The sequence below is a fragment of the Rhinoderma darwinii genome, chromosome 11 (genome assembly GCF_050947455.1).
Source record: "Rhinoderma darwinii isolate aRhiDar2 chromosome 11, aRhiDar2.hap1, whole genome shotgun sequence".
Lineage (NCBI taxonomy): Eukaryota > Metazoa > Chordata > Amphibia > Anura > Rhinodermatidae > Rhinoderma > Rhinoderma darwinii.
This window is the reverse complement of record NC_134697.1, coordinates 14,534,679-14,550,310: the sequence shown is the minus strand read 5'-3', so window position 1 is coordinate 14,550,310 and position 15,632 is coordinate 14,534,679. Positions and strand designations below refer to the sequence as shown.

General features: G+C 44.5%; 1 protein-coding gene across 6 annotated transcripts in view; it reads left to right on the top strand.

The window, feature by feature from the left end:
- The window catches only part of LDB1 (LIM domain binding 1), a 158,180-nt gene that overhangs the window by 67,715 nt on the left and 74,833 nt on the right, over positions 1-15,632 (top strand). The window contains exon 1 of one of the 6 annotated variants that reach the window (XM_075843015.1): positions 11,866-12,035. The exons of the other annotated variants lie outside the window; for them this stretch is intronic. Within the exon in view, the coding sequence (XP_075699130.1) occupies positions 12,011-12,035 (25 nt within the window). The 5' untranslated portion in view covers positions 11,866-12,010. Of the gene's footprint in view, positions 1-11,865; positions 12,036-15,632 lie in introns of those variants that run through there. 6 annotated transcript variants of the gene reach the window in all.

Here is a 15,632-nt window from a genome sequence, read left to right as displayed (position 1 = left end):
AACAAAAACGAAAAATCAAAAAATGGCCTGGTCCTGAAGGGGATAAGGGAATATACACCCATAATACGGCATGCTATGGAGAAGCCACAATTTTTTTCCTGATGGATTCATATAGAATCCGACATTAAAAGATTCAGAGACATATAGAGTCTTAGGCCTAATTCACACGACCGTGTTCGGTCCGTCATATACGGTCCGCCTGTCGGCAGTATTTCCCGGACTGAACACAGTGCAGGGAGCCGGGCTCCTAGCATCATAGTTATGTACAACGCCAGGAGTCCCTGCCTCGCTGCCGGACAACTGTCCCGTACTGTAATCATGTTTTCAGTACGGGACAGTAGCTCCACGGGGTGGCAGTGACACCTAGCGTCATACATAAATATGATGCTAGGAGCCCGGCTCCTTGCACTGTTTAGGGTCCCTGAAATGCGGCTAACATGCGGTCCGTATATCACGGACTGAACATGCTCGTGTGAATTAGATTTTATAGTGCGCTATGAAATCCTTATTACAGCTTTATACAGCTCAGAACTTGTACAGAAGTGTAAATATTAGCATAAAATCCTGCAATCAACTTGCATTTACTGAAGAAGTAACAGCTTCAAAGGGTTTTCCCATAAGATCGCTCTGGAGGACATTACACGGACAACACATTTATATAAATGGACAGTGTAATGCTTCATTTCACCTGTGGTGGTGCTGCAGTTAAATTTAACACTTACTGCCCGGTTTCCTCAAAGATGACAGCTGATCGCTGGGGCTCCCAGCTGGGATACACGTTGTGATCAGCTTATTATCTAAGGACCTTTTTAATAAGTAGGGATTGTCCAAATCTAAAAACCCTATAAAGACTGCGGCTCCTTGTGGAAGTGGTTTATAATATTGCGACTGATACAGTGATTTTACTCTGTTTTAATATATTTACAAGGTTGACCAGAGCTGTAAATATGCCTGTGTGCATGAGCCCTTAAGGTCCTTTTACACGGACAAATGATCGGGAATATAAACGCTTGTTCCCTACCATTGCCCTGTGTAATCATGGCAGGGGAAACCCTCGTTCATCGGCTGATCGCATCTTTTATGCAGCAATATATTTTATTGTTGTCAGCAACTGCCGATATGTTGCAAATGCATAGGGACGAGCGATCATAGTGATCACCGCTTGTCCCCACCATACACAGTTTCTTGTGAAAGGAGCAAATGAGCGTCGATCAACGAGCAGTCTCATTGATTGGCGCTCGTTTTCACAGCCCATAAAATAAGGACCTTTTCTTATGTGGTTTTATCATAGGTGGTGGGGCAGGAGTGGGGCCCAAGCTGAACTTTTACACCAGGGCCCATGAGCCTTTAGCTGCAACTCTGGGCGGTCCAAAAGTTTAGGTGCATATATACAAATCAATGGGCCCAAGACCTTTCAGGCAATAATATCGGAAGTCTGTTCAGCTGGGAATAGACATCACATGAGCTCTGATTGTAATTTGCAGGAAGCGAAGGTTTACACACCAGATAGTCAGACCATGCGGCTGGTATGGGGCCCTTTGAGAACGGGGGCCCTAGTTGGTCCCATCTATTTTCCTACTGGTTGGTAAGAATCGGTGCAGGACTCCCCTTTGCAGTGGAACTGCATTGTTCGCAAACAAGAGGATTGGTCCGAGGGCCATGAAGGGGAAAACAAACACCGGGCCCTTCTGTTCTGGGTGGAAAAATCCAGCATTATAATGGCGGGGGGACTCATTCTAATGTTTGGAACCCTTCTCTTCTATATATACCACTGGCAGAGCGTCTTGTATATTGCACCGCAAAACCCTTGATTTAAAGTTTGATGGCCTATGTTTACATAGGGAATGATTATATTATATGACTATTATGTCGTACTACTTGTGGTTCAGAGGTTACTACCTAATATCTGTGGTTGTCTAAGGTGATGTTGGGGTGAATATAGATTTATACACACTGGTCTAGGGTGTTTCATCTAATATCCTATAATTTTATTTTATTTAATCTAAATCGGTCTACGGTTCTTTATAGGGTTCGGAGCTTTGGTTTCCTGATACAGAGCTCTAAATCCTCTGCTTTTTTTTTTTTGCCATAGCGCTACATGATCAAATTCTTTCCCCACTAGGGGGAGCTCACTGCATAGCGGTTTATACAGCTCCCATAATAAATTCATATGCAATGAGCTCCCTCTAGTGGTGACAGAATTTTAGCATTTTACTCTATCTTTCCATCTGAATTGCTCAGAGGGGGGTTTCCAGGTACTAGAAGCAGGCCCATCTGGTAGGTATAGGTTTTCCTACTAAATTCTATTTATTAGGGCATTGAATAGAAACTCTTTCATTTGTCACGTTCCCTTTGGTCCACATTTCCCTGTGTCTGAGTTTCCGGCTTTGCAGCTTTTCTATAAACACACGGGAACCATTCTTTGTAAGGGAAAATAATATTTTATTGTATTTGATACAGTAGAAAGAAGAATCAGTGGAAAGCTCTGCAATCGCGCAGGAGTCATATGGATAGTTCTCCGAGGGCGCTGAATAGTATTTCTTTAAAGTGGAATTATACGCCATCGGAATCGTTTAGCCTTAATTAATTAACGACCTTCAAACAATCAGTTGTCTTTCCAGCCCCCATTTGTTCTGTTGAATTGAACAGACGTGCCCCAATTATACCATACTCAACAAGTAATTCAATCACAAAACACAAAAAGGATATTAATGAAGGGTTCTTATGTTGTCACTTGCGTGTAATTAAACACCTTTTAATCACCGCTAACACTGGCCACACAGGTCGACATGTTACTGTGGATTACAATCTGATTCGTAGAGTTCATAGAGAGTCAAATTGCACAGATCTGATTGGATTAACATGCCTCCTATACCCTGGATGGATAGGATCAGAACTTCACACAGACCAATCGGAGTTTCCATTCTAAAACCAAACGTTGACTATTTATATAAAAAAGTGTTTCTTTGATTTCTATTTTACAATCGATATATTTCATACAATTTATTCATTTAAACTTTAATATAATGTACATAAAAAGTTGAGTCACTGCGCACAGACATTGCATTACTAATCTTGTACTGATGCTGAATGAGGGTATGTTCACACGGCCTATTTACGGACGTAATTCGGGCGTTTTAACCCCCGAATTACGTCCGAAATTACGGCTTGAAAGCGTTGACAAACATCTGCTCATTGAAAGCAATGGGCTGACGTTTGTCTGTTCACACGAGGCGTATATTTACGCGTCGCTGTCAAAAGATGGCGCGTAAATAGACGCCCGCGCCAAAGAAGTGTCATGTCACTTCTTCAGACGTAAATGGAGCCGTTTTCCATGGACTCCATGGAAAACCAGCTCCAGTTACGTCCGTAATGGACGCGGCGTTCAAGCGCCTGCACATGCCGTCACGGCTGAAATGACGGGGCTTTTTTCTCCTGAAAACAGCCCCGTAATTTCAGCCGTTACGGACGCTGCCGTGTGAACATACCCTTACAGTCTTTGTTATACTCCAGAGCTGCATTCACAATTCTGGTGATTGCCGTTGGAAACTGTCAACAAGCTTGTTGACAAAAAAACCCTCTAGGCCCTGTTCACATGGACTATTTTGACGAGGTTTTTGGCGCGGAAACCGCTCCGCAAAACTCGTCAAAAACCGGCCGAAAATGCCTCCCATTGATTTCAATGGGAGGCGGAGGCGGTTTTCTCCTGCAAGCGGTAAAACCGCCTCGCGGGAGAAAGAAGGGACATACCCTATCTTCGCACGGTTACGCCTCTGACCTCCCATTGACATCAATGGGAGGCAGAGAAAGCGTATTTTGGGGAGATTTTTGCCCGTAGCACTCAATGGGCGCGAGTGAAAAACGCCGGTAAAAACGCTGAGAAAATCGCGGCAAACGCCGTGCAGGAAGGTCAAAATCTGCCTCAAAATCCCAAACTGAATTTTGAGGCAGAATTTTCCTCCTGCAAAAAACTCTGTGTGTCCTGCGGTGCGTTTTTTTTAATCCGCAGCATGTCAATTGTATTTGCGGAATTGCTGCTTATATGTTTTGGGATTTCCCCATTGAATTCAATGGTGGGGTAAAACCCGCAACAAATAGGAGATGTTTTGATTTTTGCGGCGGAAAAACAGCGGATCCGTGGCAAAAAACGCAACTCACAAAAAAAATTATCTTATATTTACTCAGAACTCTGTGTTTCTTTGTCCAGGCCGGCCTCCTGGGATGACGTTTTATCCCATGTGACCACTGCAGCCAATCCTAGGTTGCAGCGGTCACATTGGATCAAACGTCATTTCAGGAGGCCGGCTTGCAGGACGGCAGGGGGAAGCGTCGCCATGGCTACAGAAGTATCAAACTTTTTTTTCATGTGCAGTTTTCCACAGCGGACATTCCGGCCTGAAAAACTGCACCACAATTTGGTGCGGTTTTTCGGTTGGCTTGAATTCACTGCGGTGCCCAGGGCGGATACGATGTGTGCTTTTACGCAGCATATCCGCCCTGTGTGAACATACGCTAATAGTTGATCTGAGTTCCTATAATCCAGGGGTCAGTTAGTTTTTCCTACATCAGATTACTGTACTGTTTTAGATAGGATTTAAATTCAATCTCCACCTTTTACCACCATGTCAAAATTGTGTCCTGAATCATTCCTTAATATATCTATACAGCGGTCAGAGCTTTGTTTTTTCTGATACAAAGCTCCAAATCACCTGCAGATTTAAAAGATCACATTCTGTCTGCATGCAGCCACCACTAGAGGGAGCCTAAGAGCTTACTGCATATGGTTTTATAATAGAGTTCAATGTATAATCAGTATGCAGTAAGCTCCCCCTAATGGTGGCTGCATGCAGACAGAATTTTATATTTTAGGCCATATTCACACATTTAGGATTCTGTCAGGGTTTAGATATGGATTCCATGCCTAAATCCTGACAGAATCTACTAGTATTCCATCGGGGTATTCTACACGTCATTCACATGCTCCAGAAACAATATTCACGGAATAATGAGAATGGGGCTAATGCACATGCAGATTTCTCCTGCGGATTGTCTATAAAATCCATAATGGATTTACCTATGGCAAATTTGTACCATTTGAACATAGCCTAAAAGGTACGTTCTTGCCGGATATGTGGAACTCCGTATTAGAAAAACGGAGCTCTAACCAATATAAAGATATATTAAAAAATTAATTGGCACAGTATTTTAAAAGCAATGTTTACATTAAAATAAAAACTGATCCAGGGCTGATATTGTTAAGCGTTAAGGGAAAGTATGGAGCGCGCTCACGGGCTGAGCACGCTCCCTACTGAGCGGGTGTCAGGTGTATGTTACAGCTGACACCTCACTGCAGCGGGCAAAATCAATAGCGACCGCGGCATCTAAGGCATTAGAAAGAGGAGGTGGCCCCCTCCGACATCCCATCGGCCTCCCCGCGACGCGATCGAGGGGTACCAATGGTTGTCATGGCAGCCTGGGAGCCTAAGGAAGGCCCCCAGGTCTGCCATCTCTGTGCTCCAGAGGCAGGGCTTAATAGAAGCCTTTCAAAATCACAATATACTGAAATACATTAGTATATAGTGCAAGCGATCCAACGATCAATGGTTCAAATAAAGTTATTTTTATGTTAAAAAAAATATTTATATTAAAAGTTACATAAAAACCTTTTCCCCATCTTTCTCTAAAAGTAATATTTCAAAAAAATATAAAAAATTAACATAACTGGTATTGCTGCGTACGTAAAAGTCAGAACTATTGCAATATAACTTTATTCAACCCACATGGTGAACGCAGTAAAAAAATATATAAACGCCAGAATCACTGTTTTTTAGCTCTAAAAAAATGTATTAAAAAGTGATCAAAAACTCGCATATACTCCAAAATGGTACCAATAAAAACTACAGCTCGCCCCTCAAAAAATAAGCCCTCACACCGCTCAATCGACCGGAAAATAAAAAAAGTTATAGCTCTCAGAATACCTATGTCGACAAAAAAATTATTTTTAACAAATATTTTTTTCCTTGTAAACTGGTAAAACTTTAAAATACCATATAAATCTGGTATCGCTGTTAACCTACCAACCCTGCTGAATAAAGTTGACATGTCATTTTTACCGCACGATGAACGCATTAAAAATTTAACCCAAAAAACAATGGGGAATTGCTGTTTTTTTGCCCATTTTACCCCACAAAGATTTTTTTTTTCAGTTTCCCTGTACATTATATAGTAGAAATAAACGCTGCCATTAAAAACTACAACTCGTCCTACAAAAAAAACAAGTCCTTATATGGCGATATCAACGAAACAATAAAAAAGTTATCGCTTTTGGAAGGCGGGGAGGAAAAAACAAAAATGAAAAAATGAAAATTGTCTTGTTATTAAGGGGTTAAGATAGGGCTACATTATGGAAAAAAAAATGTCATGCTACCGTGACAGTAAAATTGCAGAAAATTTAAACATGCTAGAAATTTTACATGTCATTTCTTTCTCTGTAGGGGGAAACATAAATTGCACACCACTTGCAAGAAAATTTACAGTTGCGTGTAATTTCTTTTATTCCCTACGAGGAAAAAAAAAACAAAAAAACAACAAATTGAATAGTAAAAACATGATGGGTGGCAGCAAAAAACCTCAAATGTCCAAAATTGCATGCAACTTTCTTGTAGAATTGAATAACTTTAGTTGTCCAACTTTTTTTCAATCTCAAATTGCTTTGAAAAGTCATTGGGGGAGTCCAAGCCATAGTTCACACAAGCTGCCGTATGGAAGTGTAGAATTTTTTATTTTTTTTGCCACGGTTTTGTCCACAATTGTGTTGCAATGGGGAAAACTGCTACAAAAAAAAAATGCAACCGAGTCCAAATCGAATGGTTTCCAATAGCACCGTGTGAACGAGATTTCATATTAACCCACTCACACTGTCACATCTTACCAATACAAAATCTAGTCTGGAGGGGACTAAGTGAATTTTTGTACTTCGTCAACAGGTGGCGCTATTAATCTTGGAGAGTACAGATCTTATTCAGTATTGCTAGATGCAGAAACACAATTTCCCATAAGCACCTAGTCATATCCTTGGCTTTTATTGCATAAAAAAAATTACAAAATTTTTTTTTATTTTTATTTAACTTTTTAAATTTTTTTATTCAATTGTTTGTTTTTTTGGTATTGTGCAAATGTTGCTACTAAATGTAGTGGACAATGCACAAACAATATGGAAAAAAACTTAAAAAAGAGCAGCAGAATGTATAGAAAAAAGTGCTCCACCCTAGACTGCCACATCTCCGGATTGCAGACTGCCCTGGAAGAGGGCACTTTTTTTTTTTTTTATATATATATATATATCCAGGGCACTGGCTCTACATGTCCATTTTGAATATTGGGCTGAACATTTCCTATGCCTATCCTGCCAGGTCACCCCCTCTCTACCTGGGTACATAAGTGATGGTTCCAACGCTTCTACTATTCTTTGCTGACACCACTCAATTTCCATAGGAGCTTGGAGATCACATAGCGTCATCCACTGCCGGCAGGCGTCAGACTTATTAATGATCAATCTTTTGCAGAAAATTTTAATTTTGTAAAAAATGTTACCCATTGACTTTGATACTACTGTTTGAAATTTTTGACGCTTTTCTGCTACATAGTTACCATAGAAGCAGCTCCAAGAATGGGATCCGTAGGGAAGGGAGGAATCATATTTACCTATCCTGAGCAATGTCCCGGTCTTTCCGGCTCTCCCCATCTTCCTGGTACCGGTAAATTGTTCGGTACCAGTGTCACAGCAACGACCAGGAGGACCGGGGCAGTGCCCAGAATAGGTTATTAACCCACACTACCGTTTTTGGTGAATCCACTAGAAATCCACATGTATTTAAGAGGGTAGTCTCCAAACAGACAACCGCTTTAATATGAGACCCATCATGGATATGGCTGATATTGCTCGGGGAAAGTTAGCGTTGACTGCTCGTTTTCCCTGCAGCGCCCGCTACAGGATAAAAGTAGTATTACATGCCGTCATTCTTAAACTTCCTATTATATGATCTGTTTTTTACGCTCCCTGCAATGTCGTCTACACAGGTTCCTCTGCATGCACAGAACACTTCCATTGCTGTTTATTGAAGTATCCCAGGTCTCCAGTCCAGGCCATCGACACCATCTATATGGACAGTCTTTATGTAAATCAACAATTCCATCCCACACGACCGCTGTGGGCCCTGAGCTACTGCCCAAAGTGTAGAATCCCTTTAGTTTTCCTTTGTATTATAAAGTCTTGTACTATGTAAAATAATCATTATTCTACATTCATCCTGATATTTTAGTGGATTTGGTATTTTTGGGTAAAACCAAGGCTCCAGAAAATCTCATCATGGCCGCCTTATAACAGTAGGTATTTACAATAGTTAATTTCCATCACATATAAAAAAAAAAAACATGGAGGTTATTTTTAGGATGGCAGACAATAGAGTTAGTATGAGCAGGGCCCTGGAAAAAAAAAAATTATGTACCTCCAAAATAACTATGCCATTCAGTGTCCAAATAATACAAAAATAGTGCCACTATAATACCACCATATAGCCCCTAAATAATAACACCAGTGTATAAATATTACCAAGCAGAGCCCAAAAACAGTGCTATACAGTGCCCACTAATACCAGTGGCATACAGTGCCCCCATCTTTAGCAGCAGTCACAGTTCTCCAACGTGTCGTGCCAATTGGAGTGGTTCTACATGTCTCTTCTTAAATTTAGGTTGTAAATCAGGAGGGAGGTTTCAGGACTTTTTGCTCCTTGTGGCCAGCATGTGCTCCTATATATGGGCACTGGGTGAAGACAGGGTGGCCTAGAAGCGATTTCCTTTTTGCCACATGCAAATTGGTTCTCTTTGGTTCTAATGGTCAGATGTTCCCCCATTTGTCTCAATACTCCCGCCACTAGGGGCACTGTTATTTTGCTAACCCTTGATTGATGTTTCACTATATATTACACAGTCAAAGAAATACCAGTTTATTTGCAACTTAAGGCTGGGTTCACACGTGGCGAAATTGCACTTGAATTCCACTGCGGACACTCCGCAGCGTTAATCCGCAGCGGAGCCGTTTCTCCATTGACTTCCACTTTTATTTAGCAGTGTTCGTTTAGACGATGCGTACAATTCAGCTGCGGAGCATAGGCTGCGGAGCGGAATTTGGTGTCCGCAGCATGCTCTGTCTGTTGCGGAGCAGTGGCGGACTGGTTGCGGACTCATGGCGGAATTTCTCCATTGACTTCAATGGAGATTCTAAATTCCGCAATGAAGTCCGCAGCTGTCATGCTCATGTTATGTGTGCTGCGGATGCGTCTTGCTTTTTTAACATGACATTTCTTCATTCTGGCTGGACCTATGTATTTCTAGGTCTACAGCCAGACTGAGGAAGTCAATGGGGCTCCCGGAATTACGGGAGCGTTGCTAGGAGACGTCAGTAAATAGTCACTGTCCAGGGTGCTGAAAGAGTTAAGCGATCGGCAGTAACTGTTTCTGCACCCTGGACAGTGACTACCGATCCCAATATACAGCAACCTGTAAAAAAAATAGAAGTTCATACTTACCGAGAACTCCCTGCTTCTGTCTCCAGTCCGGCTTCCCAGGATGACGTTTCAGTCTAAGTGACGGCTGCAGCCAATCACAGGCTGCAGCGGTCACATGGACTGCCGCGTTATCCAGGGAGGTAGGGCTGGATGCCGAAAGTGGGACGCGTCACCAAGACAACGGCCAGTAAGTATGAAATTCGTTTACTTTCACTAGGCAAAGTGCTGTCCCTTCTCTCTATCCTGCACTGATAGGGAGAAGGGAAGCACTTTTCCCGCAGTCCGCAGCAGCTAGTCCGCATCAATTTACTGCACATTTTGGGCAGATCCGCAGCGTAATCCGCAACCCGGATTAGGTGCGGCATTGATGCGGACAGTTGCGGAGGAAATCCGCCACGTGGGGGCATGCCCTAACAGACGGTCACACTCTCCACTAGGACCTCGTGTCGCTGGGCTGTACTAAACCTGCTGCACCGGTTCACACTGAGTTTTTTGCAGGAGGAAAATCTGCCTCAAAATTCAGTTTGGAATTTTGAGGCAGATTTTCCTCTGACTGCACGACGACTTTTGCGGCATTTTTTGCCCGCGGCCATTTAGCGCCGTGGGCATAAAACGCAGCGAAATACGCCATCTCTGCCTCCCATTGATGTCAATGGGAGGTGAGAGGCATAAACGCCCAAAGATAAGGCATGTCCCTTCTTTTTCCCGCGAGCCGATTTTTCCGCTCACGGGAAAAAAAACGCCTCCGCCTCCCATTGAAATCAATGGGAGGCATTTTCGGCCAGTTTTTTGGCGCGTTTTGCGGCGCGGTTTCCGCATCATAAAACTCGTCAAAAAAACTCTGTGTGAACTGACCCTTATACTTTTTGTTTTATTTTGTTTCTAATGTTTTACAGTGAAATGTTAATGACTTCTTTGTACCAATCAGGGTCACACAATCCTTTTAAAAATGTCTGCCGTCACAGAAGTTCTATGAGAATATTGCATATTTGGGCACAGGGAGTGGATTTTATACATTTTTTTTAACTTTGGGATATGCCAATCAGTTAGTTCTGGAGCAAGGTACAGGCACGGGTGGGCATATGATTTGTGCAGCTCATGTAGACTTCATGAAGTTCAGGGCTGTCTGGTTTTCAGGGGATGGGGTAGTAGTACAAGGTCCTTGACCCTGATGCTAAATCTATGACAGGGCCCGACATTGACCATGTGCCATTTATAATATTGGTGTCTCTTTATGTGGCAGTGTGGCCGTTGCCCCCTCACCTAGGCACCAGTGATGGTGCAACTGCTTTCTCTGCACCTCCTATAGCTACACCCTAGGTTCATTGATAACCACTGTTGCCTTGCAGGTCATGGGAATATATAAATTGATTCAGTCCAGCTCAACATTTCCAGCGAGTTACCATGTTCTTTCTATGAGGGTTTCCTCTGGTTCCTCACCAAAATCTGAAAACTTGGGTTTCTATATACGGTAATTGACAATAAGATGGCGAGACCCACTGAGCGCCGGGGGTTGTGCAGCTCACATGGACCCCTTGTAATATGTTGCCCCCTCGTACTGACATTTTTTCCGCGGGCCGGATGGTGATTCAGTGCTTCGAGGTCTTGCCTTGCTCCACGGGGGCCATGAGACAATATTTGCAGCAAGCTTGTTTTTTCTCAATGTGTTTGCACGTTTTTGCTCTGATGTTTTAGATGAATTGGCTTCCCATGAAATAGGCCCTAACTTGACATTTGATTGTGATCCCCATGGGGGTCGGGGACCAGTGGGATTGTATTCTCTATTTATCACTGGTTCATATGTTGGTGCTATATAACTTCCGAGTAAATAAATAACTATATGGAGCTTGAACCCATGCCTGGCGCAAGGCGGTGTTCTGGTAATTGGCGCCTGCTATGACAAATAGATAAGAGGCCGCTTACAAAGCTCTGCTGAATTGGCCCATCTTGCTTTAGGCCCAAAGCTGTATGCATGGTGCATTGTACAATAGACTTGGCCGTGTTGTAGCATTGAAGGCTTTGTCTTTGGAGAATGACCCCCATGATCTGCGAACACATCTAGGCTTTGTACCAAGCCTGGAAAGAGGGGGGCTTCAGTAGCTCTTATCAATGTTGCTAATGCGGATTGCTGACTTAGTCCCTGGGGAGCCATTTCCCTCCCCCACCCCCTCGTTCTGCTGGCTGTGGTGAGCGAGGCTGGGCTGCTATCAGCTCTCCCTCAGGTTGAAGAGATGGTTTCCTGTGGTAGAGGGCGGGGTGTTCATACAACCCTCAGTACACAAGGCAAGCTCAACACGAGCTGTCACCGCAGCCGGTACCCATCCTGTGTTCTGTGCCATGGTGGCCCCCTGTGCATGACAGTAGCACAGAGCGGAGGACAGAGATAATACAGGTGTCTGAAAAGAGGAATTCCTCCTTCCTCCTAGTGCAGGACCCTCTAACAAATGGCCGAAGACTTTGACATCGCAGGTAAGAAAAGTGACATTGGCGGTCTGAAGTATTTCAACGGCGCGTCCAAGAATTGGGACACACGCGAAATGGTTAACCGTACCGTGAGACACCACCCAATTAGTCGTGCCGTGGTATTTAATGGATTTGTTTTTAGTATTGCATTGTACAGTCCGGATGGTCCAGCAACCCATATGAGAAGGGGTTAAAAAAAAATGTGTGAAACCGGCCTATGTTTGCACGGTCCGTTCCATCCTAAGAGGAAAGGGTTAATGTCAAGTGTTTTTTGTGGTCTTGTGGGGTCATCTTGCTGGGACGAGGTTCCATAGTGGATCCTCCATTATTACAGTAATTATGAGTCACGTGACGCGGGTGTTGGTTTACATAGGATCCGGCTGCGTAGGCGTATATTATAACTGGATATTATATGATGTGAATGTTATGTTTGTTGTGTTCAATGTCTCCACCATATATTTGTACACCTGGTGTATATAGCGAGCGCATTGTCATCACAATATTATATTCCAGTAGGACGATGAATCGTAAAACGACAAAAGTTTGCATTCTGCTGAATCACCACACAGGGCTGTTTATACGTAAAAACAAAATGAATAATATGTCATTTGTAATGATCAGACAAGATTGTTAAGCGCCAAAATTGAGGGGGCAATGTGAAAGCAACATGTTACTGGTCCCCATCTGAGCCAGGCGCCACTGCTGCGACTAAACCAAGTCCATATGATTAAGTCCATATCTCCAAGCCCATGTCTCCGAGCCCATTTCTCCGAGCCCATGTCTCCGAGCCCATGTCTCCGAGCCCATGTCTCCGAGCCCATGTCTCCAAGCCCATGTCTCAAAGTCTATATCTTCAAGACACCTATGGTGTCGATTAATTCTCTGGTAACTCAAAGAACTTGGACAGGAAATATTAACCGGTCCGATCCATCGGTCACCCAACAGCAGCCCTTGGCTGGGGGTCTGCCATGCCTTGTAAACAGACATTAGCTTGTTGGGAATCCCATTGAAATTGTCAGGATCTGCCCACATAAATCTGTGGCGGCTGTGAACTAATGAGGCAATTCTGTGTACATTATATCCGCACCATACAAAATGTCAATTTTAGGGAGTGGCAAACTGAGCAATTGCCCTGGGCCCCCATTTCCTATGATGCCCTAAAGGATTAGACCCTCCAGGAGCAACCTGAGAGTGGAGCTTGTAAACCTTCACCGCTCTGGACCACCAGAGACCTCATTATCCCCTTCACTGTTTGGGCATTGTATGGCGGTATGGTTTGGACACTGAATGAGAGGTTTAGTTGGGCACTGAATGGTATTATTGTGTTGGAAATATATGGCAGTGTTATGTGGGAACTATATGGTAATATTATTTGGTTACTGTATGGAGGTATTTAGGCACTATATGGCAGTATTATTTGGGCACCGTGGCCAGGGCCGCCATCAGGGGGGTATTAGGGGTAGTGGTGTGAGGGGCCCGGCCAAACCTAACTGAAAGGGGGGCCCGGCAACTGCCGCAACATTCTTTTGGTAGGAAAAAACGGGCCCCTGTAATGGGGCCCGTTTTTTTCACCAAAAGAATGTCGTGAGCTGCTGCTGCTGCGGGCCCCCTCCCCTCGTCATGGGGGGCCGTCAAACAGTCCGCCCGCGCGCGCACCCGATCGCGCGCACAAGGAAACTCCCGCGCGTGCGCACTCGCGAGCGCGCACCCACGAACGCCCGCACTGGAGACCGCCCGCGCGCGCACCCGCGATCGGCCGCGCGCGCACCCGCGAACGAAGCGCGCGCAGCCGCGGACACACATGGACAAAACTTACCTGGAGCCTGGCTGGAGGTGAAGGACTGGACGTCTGGACCGAAGACCTCGCCTGGAAGACATCGCCGGAAGAGGACTTGAGTGGGAGCAGCTCTTCTGACACGGTGAGTCAATTATCTCAAAGTGCTGTTTATGTATGGCCCTGTTCACACAGTATTTTGCAGGCAAAAAAAAATCTGCCTCAAAATTCCTTAAAGAATTTTGAGGCAGATTTTGACCTGCCCACACTATCTTGCCGCGTTTTTTTGCTGTGTTTTTTGCTCGCGGCGATTGAGGACAGCAGACAAAAAACGCAGCGAAAAATGCATTTTCTGCCTCCCATTGATTTCGATGGGAGGTCAGAGGCGGAACCGCGGCAAGAATGGACGTGCTGCTTTTTCTTTTTTCCGCAACTGGCTCCCATTGATTTCAGATTACATCAATGGGAGGCGGTTTTGGAAGTTTTTTGGTGCTGATTCTGACGCAGCGTCCGAGTCAATATCAAGGCCAAAAAACTCTGTGAACTTGGCCTTATTGTTAGGGCTTATTCAGACGAACGTGTAATACATCCGTGCAACGTGCATGATTTTCACGCGCCTCGCACGGACCTATGTTACTCTATGGGGTCGTGCAGACGGTCAGTGATTTTCACGCAGCGTGTGTCCGTGTGTCCGCTGCGTAAAACTCACGACATGTCCTATATTTGTGCATTGTTCGCGCATCACGCACCCATTGAAGTCAATGGGTGCGTGAAGATCCCGCCCAGCACTTCCGCAGCCGTATAAACTATGAATGAAAACAGAAAAGCACCACGTGCTACAAACATACAAACAGAGTGTCATAATGATGGCGGCTGCGCGAAAATCACGCAGCCGCGCATCATACGCTGCTGACACACGGAGCTGTTATGGACCTTTTGCATGCGCAAAACGCCACGTTTTTTGCGCGTGCAAAAAGCACATGCTCGTGTGAATCCGGCCTTAGGGTAGGAACACACTAGGCATGAACACTGCGGATTTTATGCAACACATTTTATTGTGGATAATCCGCAGCGTATCACAGTCGCAGCAGAGTTGATTAGATATGAACAAATCTCATCCACACGCTGCAAAAATAATGGACCTGCAGTGTGGCTTTTGGCTTTTTAAGTCGCAGCGTGTCAATGTATTCTGTGGGATCGCTGCTCCTCTGTTGCGGAAATGCTGCGGTTCTGCTGCAAAAATCACACATGAGAAAAAAAAAAGGTACTTTTTTAAATTGATAAAAAGTTTAGACTTGCCCCGGCCGTAGTCCTGGTGACGCGATCCTCTATTCTTAGCGCAGCCCCGCCTCCTGTCATGACGTTTCATCCCATGTGACTGCTGCAGCGGTCACATGGTCTACAGCGTCATCCCAGGAGGCGGGGCTACATTCAGAAGAGAGAGATGCGTCACCTAAACTACGGCCAGGGCAAGTCTAAACTTTTTTTCCCTGCAGGATTCCCGCAGCGGACACGCCTCCCGAAACCTGTGCCACTATTTGGTGCGGTTTTGCTGGCAGAATTCCCTGCGGCTACCGGGGCGGATAAGCTGTGTAGTTTTACTCAGCATATCCGCCTAGTGTGTCCCTTATGATGTCGCTCCTGGAGCTGCTGCCGGTCTCTAAATAGGCAGTTGGTTCAGTAGAATTTGGAATTATTTTTTTTTTGTGAACCAGCTTAAAAAAATACAAAACTTTTGTGTTAGGGCCTGTTCACATCACCGTTCGCTTCCGTTCCGGGGTTCCGTCTGAGGTTTCTGTCGGGTGAACCCCGCAACGGAAAGTGAAAGT